General features: G+C 37.1%; 1 protein-coding gene across 4 annotated transcripts in view; it reads right to left on the reverse strand.

Moving 5' to 3' along the window:
* The window catches only part of WDR7 (WD repeat domain 7), a 287,874-nt gene that overhangs the window by 249,326 nt on the left and 24,852 nt on the right, over window positions 1-13,696 (reverse strand). For all 4 annotated transcript variants that reach the window (XM_072952162.1, XM_072952165.1, XM_072952163.1 and 1 more), the window contains 8 exons: window positions 11,737-11,908; window positions 9,278-9,384; window positions 7,678-7,756; window positions 4,441-4,615; window positions 3,769-3,845; window positions 2,689-2,808; window positions 663-808; window positions 217-319 (listed from right to left, as the gene is read on the reverse strand). In XM_072952162.1, the coding sequence (XP_072808263.1) occupies window positions 217-319; window positions 663-808; window positions 2,689-2,808; window positions 3,769-3,845; window positions 4,441-4,615; window positions 7,678-7,756; window positions 9,278-9,384; window positions 11,737-11,895 (966 nt within the window). In that variant the 5' untranslated portion in view covers window positions 11,896-11,908. The remainder of the gene's footprint in view (window positions 1-216; window positions 320-662; window positions 809-2,688; window positions 2,809-3,768; window positions 3,846-4,440; window positions 4,616-7,677; window positions 7,757-9,277; window positions 9,385-11,736; window positions 11,909-13,696) is intronic.

Consider the following 13,696-nt stretch of genomic DNA (forward strand, 5'->3'; position numbering starts at 1 on the left):
TTTACTCTTAGAGAAAGGTGAATGCTCTATTAGGGGCATATTATATGTAAATCTAAAAATTGTGCTAATAATGACCATGTTAAAATGTTTTACATCATCAAACAGTGCCTCGAATTGTACTGAGTCTTTCAAATGCTTAGCTACCTAAAGACGCCAATAAATATAGTTGTGAAAATTTTTCAATGTAACTACCAATTATAAATGATAGAATTTTACCTCTTTATCTGTTCGATCCAAGAGGCTATGTTGTACAGGAGGAATTAAATTTTCAACTGCTTTCCCCACATCACTGCGGAATGAATCACTAGCTGGAAGGCAACTGAAAATGACAAAAATATAACATACAGTAAAAATACTGACATTAAATATTTTATCATACCACATGATGAGGTTTTTCTGACAGCGGACAAAACATGGATTTTTTAAGTTATGCTTAATCTAACACAGGCATTAAATTAGTTAATGTTATTAGAATACCCTACTTCAAATAAAAATCCACTTAATTTTTGTGCTTAGAAGTTAAACTGTCATTACAAATCTAACTTCTCAAATGTTTTACCTAAATGAAATATTTATACTTTCTATATTTTTATACTTTGAGATTACAACCCAAATTTGGAATCTTTTTCTTTTGATTAAAGTTCTTATTATTTATTAAATACCTGGCAGGTAGTTTGTAAATATAACTTTGCCCATTTTCAGTCCAAATGATGACCTTGTCTGCGGACACAAAGTCACCTCCAGTCCACGTCTGCCCGTTTTCACTGGGTCCTGAACACAGCAGGGAGTAGTCACCAGCATCGAAGACCTGCGAGGAATAAGAAATTCACAGTCTGGTCCATGTTGGTGTCATTTAAGTAAAATGCAGTGACATTTCAATTAAAAATAAATAAAAACTTCTGGAAATATATTTAAGAACCTCAGGCCTTTACAGTTCGCTACCGCAGTTAAAGACATTTTGAGCACTGGGGCAGGGAAAGCACCACGAGGTGCCCAGCTGGGTGCGGCCTCCGGCGGTCGCGCAGCAGACCGTGACGAGTGGGGCAAGGGTGCGTCCCTACACACAGACAGGAACCCTCAGCCCTTCGCATCTAAAGGGAGGAGCACGCCCCCCAAAATGACAAGCAACCAACCCCTAGAATGCATGGCTATGACTCCTGTTTTATTTCTATGTCCAGTAACAATGTTTCCAACCAAAAACTCTACCACCAGAGTATCTCCTCCTTAACAGGGGATTAGCTCACTTTACCCTAATTCACCAATGTGTTAAAATAGTGTAAATATAAAGTTAACAGACTCAGTTTTATTGTTAATAATTCTCACATATAAAAGCCAAGTCCCTATAATTTCATCAGCAAAACAGGCTACTGACCTTCTGGGGCCTCACATTAATAAGACACATCAAAGTTTGCAAAGTGCCTTTACAATCATTTTCTCATAGACCCTTACAATCACTGCAGGAGGCAGGCAGGCAGGTACTGCTACAAACAAAAACCTGACACAATTGAGGGCTACATCACCTGCTCAAGGTCACGTGTCCAGTAAGTGACAGAGCTGGGAGTAAAACCTTTGTCTTACAACATTTTTCTACCACTCTCAGTTTTCTGATAAAAGTGCATTCTGTATTGTTAAAACACTTCCCCAGGAGGAATGAGCAATTCAATGGCCCAGAGTTTTTATTTTATTTTTCTTTAAGGAAACAACAATGAAGTTGCTTATAAAAAGCCTTGAAATCGGAATAAATCTTGGCAGAATTTACCGTGATTTGCTATAATACTTACCAGTATATAATATTAGCACTACAAGAAGAAACAAGAAAAGCTCTGGAATAAAAATGAAATTGTCTAACTAATGTCTGCAGCCAACGGTCAGTAGGACCTGAGGCCTGTCAAACACCAACTGAATAAGCTTGGAAGCGGATCTTCCCCTAAGTAAGCCTTGGATTGAGACGGTCGTGCTGGTCAAAACCTTGATCGACGACTGTGAGAGACCCTGGGCTGGAGGCACCCAGCTAAGCCACGTCTGGCTTTCTGACCCACAGAAACTCAGTGATGATATATATATATTTTTTGTTTGAAACCCTAATGTCTGAAGTAGTTTGTTAAACAGAAATAGGTAACTAATATACCACCTCTCAGAGAGCTGTGATGATTAAAAAAAATAATACACGGAAAGCTTTGAAAACTATGCTAGGCATAGAGCAAGTCATCAAACTCGCTGACTCTTCTTCTATCATGGAAATTGCAAAGTCTGGCAACGTGGAAGTAATGCACTCCTCCACCACTGGCTCTCAAGAGCCAGAAGGCCTTCCCGACTCCAAAATGTCAGATAAAAATGGCAACTGGGGATAACAACAACCTACAAAGTTACGTCCAGCCTGCAGAAAACTCACTAACCATTGCTCACGCTGGTACTGACAGGACAAGGAATAAAACAGTAGCAAAAGGTAGGAGTTAAGGTCAACAGAACTAATAGTTATTAACTGACTCACTCTATGAACCCAAACAAAAAAGACAACTATGTATAGCCAGATCCCATACCTCAAAATATGATATCAAACTCAGACATGAATTCCAAGCAGTTAAAACATTCTACCACCAAGCTGCTCCTACAGTCATCTTTGGAAGTCTGACAAGCCAACATCATGAAGAGTAAAAACACAATTTCCTACTTGTGTAGTTATCTTACCCTCCAATACTTGGAGCACACGACCAAAAGTGACCTTTGTGTAAATGCACAAAAAGAGATGCTTTGGCAATTCTGACAGTAAATTGGTTTGGATTCCTCCTCAAATATTGGCTCAGTATCCTAAAAAGAGAAAGACTTGTTAAAACTTTAGGATTGGCTTGGTTGTCAATTAAAATGATCACACAATGATAAAGAAAACGAAATAAAAGCAACACTTGATATGTTCATCATTTTAGCCCCTCATATAAGGTAGTAAAAAGCAGCAAAAACACACTCTAAAATCACCTGGGCACAACATCTTTGCTACAAAGCTACTCAAGATTAAAATACCAATGAGAGTCAGAATCACCACTGGCAATGACAGATAATAAAAATCTGAGGCAATCCTAATTTTTGTAGTTACATGTGCTCGTTGGTTAAAAAAAAAAAAAATTAGTCCTCCAGTTTCTCCCAGATTCAACGTCTAAAAATTCCCTAAGGAAAGAGATTAGTATCAATATTGCCAGAAAATTGATATGCCTTTCTTTAATCTTTTTTTTTTCTTTTTGGTGGGGGAGGTAATTAGGTTTATTTATTTATTCTTAGAGGAGGCACTGGGGATTGAACCCGGGACCTCAGGCATGCTAAGCATGCGTTCTGCCCATGTGAGCTATACCCTCCCCCTGATCTGCCTTTCTTACTGATAAAAAGTAACAAGGAATTCAAGTCCAAAACACTCGTAGAACTCAAATCAACTTCCTATCCACTTTCTGGCAGTGTGTTTTAGTTTTCCCCCTCAAGCTAACTACCTTCTAACTTCAAATTTAGACAGAGGCCTTTGTCTGTTTCTCTACTTCATATCGTGTACAATATGTTTCTCTACTTTGTATCCTTGATAAAGCAGATGTCTACCATCAAAAGGGAAAAAAAATTATTCATGTACAGAGACAGCATACTAGAGGAATCTTTTATACTATGTCAAGGCTACTGAAAAGAATAACGTTGTCTTTTCTTTTTAAGTGAAAACGGGAATCTGTAGTACAATGTAAGACCCCATAAGAACAAAAACAGAGAAGTCACTCCCAGTCCCATTTGGCTCACCTGCATGCCACTTATTTCAGAGGTAACAATCCACACCTTCAAGATGCCCGTCACTGAGAGCGCTACCACAGTGTCCTCTATGCAGAGAGGGAGGAAGCCAGTTACAAGCACAATATGCTTTCTTGCTAAATCGCAACATGGTTGCAACAGTGACATGGGACACATTTGCTTTAATGACGTTAATTAATATCATGATTTACAATAGAATAAAAACAATTCTATATTTTATGAGATTTCAGGAAACAGATTTTAAAACACAAGTTAATGGAGATGATCAAAAATTTGGAGTTCAAGGAAAAGGTGTTTTTAGCTCCTGGATTTTTTTTTTTTCTAATCAATACATTTTAATAATTTCAAATATTCTTCATTACAGTGTTAACATATAACTTTTATTCTTCAGAATTCACTTTTATCATTTATCACAGATGAGCAGAGTCTCTTTATCTCTTCAGGGCACACGTTTCCCCCTTTCCCACCTACCTTGCCTGCCTTTGAGACATTTTGTTGCACACTACACTCTCCACAGATGTGATCAAGAGAAAGACGTGCTACAAAAACCTAAATTCATAAGCTTTGGGTAGAGGAGCAATCACCACACAATTGTGATATACGTGAACTTGGAGAGGGAGGGGAACCGTGACTCAACGCGGAAGTTCCTAGGGGCACACTGACCTTGTGTTCGGTGGGATCGGATAATACTCATGGAGCTAATCCAGTCTGGAGCTATCTTTGATACCAAGGAGTACAGCACCTCAAGGCTGGTGGCGTCCACAACGAGGATTTCAGGATAATGGCCGTGGCACAGGAGCCTGCCTTCCTTCTGATTTCCCACAGAGAACTGGTAGAACTAAAAGGAAAAAGATTTGTAAATGCTTTCCTTTACTTTAGACACTTGATTCACTTGCATTCGCCAAGCTTATGATGCTCAGTTTCTTCAGTGATATTTCCAGACAGGTACAACACGTTATAGATTATACGCACCTATGTGCACATGTATGCATCCATCAAGTTACATTAATTTCAAAATATTTAACAAAAATTATTCTTTTCCTAACATCTGATCCTCCTCCTTGAAGTATTTTAGAGCAGAATTTATGATAATTCTTCTTTTTCATCCTCCTGCAGGATCTAAAACAGGAGTGCTGAATAAATTAATAAAATATTTGAATAAAACCAGCTTCACAAATCAAAGCAAAAGGGTAGCTTAGGTGGATCACAAATATAATATGAGTTTTAGGTGAATGGCAATAAGTGAGTATAGGCTTCTAATTACTAGTTATAACCAAAAAAAAAATTTAGAAGCAAAGATGCTTTTAAAATACAATCAGAAGTGAATTCTGAATAATCTGTGTTGTTTTAGTATGTGTGACAACCATTGTAAAACCATTCTCACACTGCACATTTACACCCTGTGAAAGAAAAACAGAAAGAATCAATACAATCATGTCACTCATGCCAAGAATAACTCAAAAGGATAAGATGGGTTTCCATCAACCAAAAAGCAGAGAAAGAATAACTATCAAAACAAGACTAACAACTTATCATAGGGCCTGTCTTCCCTTGGCCTCAAAAAAAAAAGCAACTCTCTTAGAGGAATGATTCTCCCAGAGGATTTTTAGGAGGTGAAGATACACAGTACCCAGACTACCACTTTCCAAGGGACTGGACCTTATGCAAATCACGTGAGGGCAAGCTGGACACTGCGCAAAGGGCCACACCGTAACCACTCCACAGCTGGGGAAATAAGAAACTCGGTCTGCTTCCCATCCTCGTCAGTCCCATGCTCAGAGCTCAATGCTGTATGTGAAGGAAGACAATCTTTTCTCAACTATGGAGCACGCTGTACGTGGAGTATATCTTCTTAAACACATACACTGATCACAGAGCACAGTAACTCAGCGCAAGGTAGCATGACTAAAATTCCCAAACGGGTCTAAGAAAATGCAGACTAGCACAGAGGGCATCTCCAGATCTCAGAAGGTTGATCCAAAAGACATGACACGCAATCTGGGCTCCCAGGGACTGCCAGGCACTCGCATATAATAATGTGACCGTCAGTAGCCTTGACCCACATAAGGGGAGGAGGTGTAAAGGAGAAAGAGATGGCTGCAGAGAATCAGCCTTTGTCAGTGTTCATCCAACAGCAGCCAGGAAAGACATGTGCACCGCCGTCTTGAGGGAAGGGCTCTCCTCTGCGGGCAAGGATATCTTAGTAGACCTGCCTGCCTAAGTGCCTCTTGCTTTTGCTTTAAAGTTATACTCCCAATCTTCTGAACACTGATTTAATGTGTTCAAGACACTTTGATGTGGGCAAAGAAGGTGTCCTTAATGGAGAAATAGGCTTTCCAAATATTAAAAAGGAATGCTCCCATGTGATGATTCAATAAGTTGGCATTTCCTTGTGATTTCAGTAACTGCCAGTATCATCAAGGTTTATCATTTCCATGTACATAAAAAACAACCTGCTTCTGGACCTGAGAGGGTGAGGATCACATGGGAAACAATTGCCACACACTAGTAAATGTGCCAAAAAGGCGTGACTTCTGTTAATCAAGGCTTAATACGGAATCTAATAAATAGCAGGCACTAAAAATACATTTAATAAATACAGATAATTTTTTCTAAGATACACAGCACTTTTAAAGTGTAAAATTATACAATAGTCAAAATATTTATATCCAATGAGTTTGATATTTATACACAATTTTTCAACTATAATAAATTATAAAGTCAATGAATCTAAATGATTTTATTCCTTTTCCCTTTACAAACCTTGAAGATTCTTCATATGATTAAAAAAATTATACATGCCCTTTAAATAAAAAGCATATGCCCTTAACAGTATCGAAGAAGCAGTATTTAAAAGGCCTTTGCCAGGGCAAGAAATGGTCACTAAAGGTCTACATCACACCCACCACCACCTCCCTCCAGACATTTTCCATTGCTTTTCTAATTTGTGTTAGCACAGAAGATTTTCTTCCTCAACAAATGATTTTATTTGCTTATTTTAAGGGAGACAGTAGGATATACAAGAAAGAACAGAGTCCCTACAGTCAGACAAAGCTGATTTGGGATCCTAGTGGCAGGAATGACTCACTACCAGACTAAGGCAAGTCATCTGATCACTCTGGCTCTCAGCTTCGTTATATGTAAGATGATACTCTCCTATCTAATTTGTAAGAATACTGCGAGGACTGAGTGAGGCATCATACAAGAAACGCGTATATAATATTTCCTAAAAGAGTTCTCTTCTCTTCTCTTCACTCTCCTTCCCCGAGAACATAAACCACCTTTTCTATATACCTTGTAATTCTCCCAACACTCAACACTCAATGATGAGTAAACTGAAGCACGAAGAATTTGACAATTATGAAAGAATAAGGAAGAATACCAGGAATGTTACATGAGAAGCTATCAATTCCTGTAAGCCAGGCATATGAAATAGTCATTTTTTCTGCAGAGTTGTGAAGGCAAAACATGTATCCAAGGACCAACTGCACAAACAATGAAAAAGGACCATCCAAAAAGTGTACTGTGCCAATCACAAGTGGAATCATAAAGGCTTTAGCAAGAGACAGTTTCATTATTGAGGATGTAGAACACTTACCCAGCCAGTAACGGGGCTCTTACTTGGATGCCCAGTAGAGCCAGAAAGAGCAGAAGCAGCAGTGGCAATGGCTTACCTTACATCTTCCCCCATCAGTCTCCTCCCCTTTCATTTTCCTCTCCCCTTAGACCATTTTTTGAGGAAATGTTTACTACTCTAACTCTAGTCTTTTTGTCATATTACCCACTCTTACCTATTTTTCATACAAAAATATAGGCTCAATGTTTAAAATAACATTTTTAAAATTGTCCACCTGAAATAAATTGTGCTGACTTGGATAAGTTACAGAAATAGATACTAACCTGTATGCCAGTGTGTGTGCAAGCTAATTTTGTGAATTCAATACATCTGCCATCATTCACATCCCAGAGGCACATCTCTCTATAAAACAGAATAACAGCTAACTTTAAATCTGAGTTTTAAAAGCACTGTTCAACTTTGTCACAGTGGTTTAAAATTAACCTTCCAGTACAAGTGATATATTTCAGAAAAAGGAACATATAGTCATTATTGCCGTTCACCCACCATCCTAAACTCCCCTCCAATCTAACAACCCCCCCACCTCAGTCCACATTCTTTCTGGGCACGTTGTAGGGTTGCACTTCCTGGCTGCCCCTTTAGGGGGTGGAGTCTTGAGAGTAGTTCCAGCCAGAACTGATATGAGACTTGCCAGAACTCTCCTCTTCCCCAGCCTCCACTCCAGGCAGTGGCTGCTCCCTCACCCTCAGTCTCAGAGTAAGGATAATGAGGAAGCAGAGACTAGCCCCAAGTGATATATGAAGGGCAAGTGACAAACACAAGAAATAAACTTTTAATTTAAGCCACTGACATTTTCCACTGGTTATCAACATAGCTAGAAAATTTAGCACTGCAAAAAAACAAAACTGAAAGTCAACTGAATTTCATATCTTTGCAAATTAAATACAATACTCCAGTTCTGATTCTGTATTTATTGCAGAAGTTTTATTGAGTGCATGCCAAAAAAAAAGCTTTATCTCAAATTAAAGATACAACATTCAAAATCAGAAATGTCAATATGCCTTGCCTTTTAAAAAGATAAGATTTATTTAACAGAAGACAACAGTAACAAAATGCAATGATCTTGATATTACTGGGGTTTTCTTTAGGATAACTTTCCCTATATCTTATATGGTATAAATTTTTCAAAGGACACTGACTTGATCTACTTGGAATATGCATTCTAATATGAATTACCCAGTAACTGACCAAAAGGTACTATATTTTTACCTGATGCTGCCTCCAGTTATAGAAGGTTCTTTACAAATTCATAAATTATGGGAAGTAGAAGGAACAACTTTCTAAATAATTCTCTTCCAGGCTCCCAACTATCTTTAATAACATATTATGTAAATATACAATTTTCTAAACAACATAAAAGCTTGTTTTTTTTAATTCCCCACACTCTGGACAACTGCTGTCCAATGACCTACATCTCCAAAAGCAAGTTATTATTGCAAGACTCAGGAAGTTAGTGTATTAACATACATCAGTATAACTGTATGAACTTTTAAATGGCTTCATCTTCCAAATTTATGCTAGCCTAGCATCACTGAGGTTTTTTAAAACCCTCAAAGTTGTCTGCCAACTCAGTAAAAATGCCATGGAGATTAATGACCATGCTTTAACTTTAATGGTACTCTGAATTTCTCAAAAGCAAGGCAAAGACATAATCATAAATTACAATAAAGGTATTATAAAAATCACTAATAAAGATAAAATTCATTTTTAAAACATATTTCAAATCTCTTTAAGTTGAGCCAACTGAGGCATTTATTTAAAAGATATTCCAAAAGAAAAGAAAAAAATTCCCTACTTATTGTGACACTGGTAGTATTTGCAATATAGACTCATAAGGAGAAAAGTGAATAAGAAAACACTTACCCACTCTCAGATGCACTCACAATATACTGTTTGTCACTAGAAGCACAAGCTTTAGACAAGCAGGTGATTGAAGCTGTGTGACCAAACAACAGGGCTCGAGGATTCACCTAGAAATACACAAATACGTTGATATAAGTACCTAATTTTTAAAAAGTAATCATTTTTAGGAATCCTATTAAATATTCAATATAAATATACAGATACAGATTTGAGAAGAATTGCTCAGAACACCAAAAACTAAGGGCAGAAAAACAGTGATCCCCCACCAATCTAACGCCAACAATTACCCCACCAAGTTCTCAGGCCAAAAGTGAAAAAAAAGAGGTGACATTACTTGCCCAATTTCATACAGAGAGTGATGGAACCAGAATGCAAACAAGGGCAGTGTCAAGCACTTAGATACAGTACACTGAGAAATCAGGTTAAGGACATAAATTAGTATAAAAAGTAAAATAGTTTAACCTTACTTATTTTTAAAATAATACTTTCCATGATATGAAAGCATGTTTATCTCTAGACTGACATCCCCAAACGTAAAAAATATAGGACAAGCACCCTACTGAATGCTGAGGCCAATGCTAATTATCAGGAACTAAGAGTGACCTCCACAGACTAATGATCTAGTGACATAGTGACTTATAGAAAGGATGACTTAATACCTACTCTTCCAAAATAGTCTGGCAATCAGCCTCCAAATTCATCTCCTTTGTACCAAGTGTCAGGCTATCACTTCAGGTTACTTCAGGGCCTTAGGTTATGTCAGGATGCATTTCTTAATTAAATATTTAATGCAACCAAATATTATTTATAAGATGTACAAGATATAAAAAATATGTAACCATATACTGAATACCCAGTTTAAAAAAAATAGAATTTGATCAATACTTTTAAAGCCCTTTTGTACCTCTCACAATATCCATTTTGGAAACAATTTATCCTAATTCATTAGAAAAACTTTTTTTAACTTTTTTTTTATTGAGTTATAGTCATTTTACAATGTTGTGTCAATTTCCAGTGTAGAACACAAGTTTTCAGTTACACATGAACATACATATATTCATTGTTGCATTCTTTTTCGCTGTGAGCTACCACAAGATCTTGTATATATTTCCCTGTGCTATACAGAAAAGCTAAATTGTTCCAAATTAAATATGCCATGAGAAGAGTACTGAGATTTTTCTATAGTTCTCGTCTGTGACTACTGAAGCAATTTTCCAAATCAAAATCATCTTAGCCATCTTCTGCATAGTTATAATCAAAAGAAAAAGACAACCACTGTTTGTGGTTAGAATAGGCCTAGAATTTTCTCATAAATCCAAATTTTCTCATACATCCAATCCCATTTCTATGCAGAGACTCCTCCACTGGAAAATATGTTCTTGGTCAATTCTCTAATGTCCCCCAGGAAAATCAAATTCCCCAATTGTAGGTTTTATTTTCAATGTACATGGCTTTGCTAGAAAATTCCATTTGTAGCCATAATAGAGTGACTAGAACTGGACGGTACTCCCACCAAAATCTAAAATAATGAACAAAAATCACAGAATGAAGTATAAAAGCCAAATAATCATTGCAATAAAGGCAAAAAAAGCATCTGACAAAATTCAGTATCCTTTCATGATGAACAACTCTCAACAAACTGGGTACAGAAGGAGTGCACCGCAGCATAATGAAGACCGCGTAGGACAAGCCCACCACGATAACATGCTCAACAGTAAGAAGCTAAAAGCCTTTTCCCTAAATGTTCTAAATCTGACTGTGATGATGGCTGTGCAACTGTGAACAGAGTAAAAATCATTACATTGTATACTTTGAATGAGTTAATTGTATGACATCTAAATTTTATCTCAATAAGATTGTTCCCCCCCAAAAAAACTACTTAACAAATCAACTTTCTAGCCCCTATATTCCACACCAGCTACCACCCTTTCTCTGTTCCCCCTTACGGGAAGACTCTTGGGGAGAAGGGAGGTTAAAATATGGGAAAATACAGTGTGTCCACAGAGAGGGCCCAGGAGCAGAGCAAAGGGAGCACTCGCAGCAATGAAGAATGGCAGTTAAATACACGATGACTTTTAAAATAAATACAACAAAATGTACATCTTACAAAAAGTTTTGCTCTCTTCAAGACAGTCACCTTAGAAGGCATAAACATTCAAAACTGTTTTTTTAATATCTTTTTGGAAACCTCCTTTAACATGGATAGAAATCTTTTGAAAAACCTCAGATGTAACCTACTATGCCACTTATGGTAGTTATTACAATTCAAAATAGCCGAAAGCCAGCAGAAGTCAATTCTGATGAATAATGTAAATAATCAATCTGCAATTACCAATTTTAGTCAAAATGTATCCCACAGAAACTAAACTGTAACGCCAAGTCTTATTCTGGATCTGTGTTGTTTTGTATTAAGTAGTTTCTTGTATGTGAAAAGTGCAATCAGCATTTCAAATACTCACTTCCAAGTCTACTGAAAGATCCCAGAGACATATTTGTCCATCATGGCATCCAGTCACGATCGTGGCCCCATCATCTGTCAAAAGCACTGCTGAGATGCAGTGCGTTGGTGCTTTGCGACCCCAAAGAACAATGGGTAGAACAAGGCTGTTTCCGGCCATTGTGCTTTCAAACCTGGAAATGTTATAAGAATGATGTCAAATATTACAATATTTCCTTCTAAAACATATCATACATTGTCATTATGAAGCCAACTTGAAATTCCCAAGTGCCAAAAATTCCTTTAAACATTGTATATAAATAAAAGACACATATATAAAAATATATAAAATCTAATTAAAATCTCACTCCTTACAACAAATCACGCAGTGAGTACTACTCACTTCTCTTTCACACATAAAGACAGTGAGTCATGAAGAGTCACAAAGCGAAAAGTAAAGAGCCCCACTCAGAACCCAGGTGGCCTGACTGAGACCCTGCGGTCTTACTCACTCTGCTTTGCTACCAGTGGCAAATGAGATCTCCAAATCTTGTTAAGACCCAAATGCAGTAGTAAACAACAATGTCCAAGAAAAACTGAGTGTTGTTTCATAGTGTCCTCATCATGAAAAAGAGTATTGTTCACTGAAAAACTCATTCGCCATATTTCCCACACAGCCATCATATCTCAAAGTCACAAAGTGTATTTTACTGTAAACTCTGAAACTTGAGGGGACAAGAATTTCACTTTAAACTCTTTTCTGTGTAATAAAAATTTAGTTCTGACTAAAGTATTTAAATGTGAGATGAATAATCAATGAAGCAGTGTATTAACTAGACTACACCTTTTGTAGCACAAATATAAGGAATTATTCTTTCACTTGACAAAATTAAGATCTAGCTGGTGAAACATACAGATTTAAGTGTTATACACTGCATGGTCAAAGACTTAAGTGCTAGTTCAGAGAAGTCTGAGAGAAATGGAGACTGGAAATAATCAAAGAGGGCTCCACAGACGACAGAAGACTGCCAGACCTCACCAGACACCAGGGGTCACCTATCGGCTTGATTTTTAAGTCGCAACAAAAAATATGTGTGTAACTCTAGACTCTTTAGAATGCTAAGACTGTCTTAAGAAACTTTCAGAAACACTGAAAGGAATAGCCACTTTCTATGAAAGAAAATAGTTTGATAGCCATGTCTCACTACTTAGCTACTTTTAGCAAAGGTCTCTTCTTTAATCCACTACTTACACTCTTTAAACAAGTAAATGAAAACTAAAAGTGAAACCCCTTTTTAAAAAACGGTAACTGGAAATGAGGCAAGTAAAAAATTATGAATGACGTTAGCATGTTTACTAAAAACAATCTATACATGTTACATCTTTTATTACTTGTTAGAATTCATGGATTTCATCAATTTGTTTCCCCCTAAACTTCATCTGTTTGCTACAGCAAATAAATGGTATGTATTTTTAAGGTAAAAACTCCAAAGTCACTTCCTATTTATAAAACTCTATGTGTATCATCTTTACCATTTCATAGACTACTATGACACCAGCAATGACTTCCATATTCTTATTTAATATCAGAAAATGAAAACAAACACTGAGCCAATTTGAGCAAATTTGGTACAGCGTGTTACTGGCTGAATAACATATCCAACAGTGGCTTTCTCTCAAAGAGAATCTGGAAGGAGTTCATTTTTCCATGGTGACAACATTCAGTTTTAATTATATCACCAAAAAAGATTTCTCTCAATTAAATAAGCTCACAGCATTGAACACACTATGGTGAGATCCGGAAAAAACATCATTCTCTAGACATCTGAGGACTCACATTCAATGCATATGCCTAGCTTAAAGAAATGCAAATATACAGATTCAGGACTAAGGACTATGTGTGCCACAGGGACATGTGCCTGCTCTGATGCAACAGGAGAGAACATTCTGGTATTCAAGGGCCAAGGAATTCAAGGACACCT

The sequence above is a fragment of the Vicugna pacos genome, chromosome 30 (assembly GCF_048564905.1).
Source record: "Vicugna pacos chromosome 30, VicPac4, whole genome shotgun sequence".
Classification (NCBI taxonomy): Eukaryota; Metazoa; Chordata; class Mammalia; order Artiodactyla; family Camelidae; genus Vicugna; species Vicugna pacos.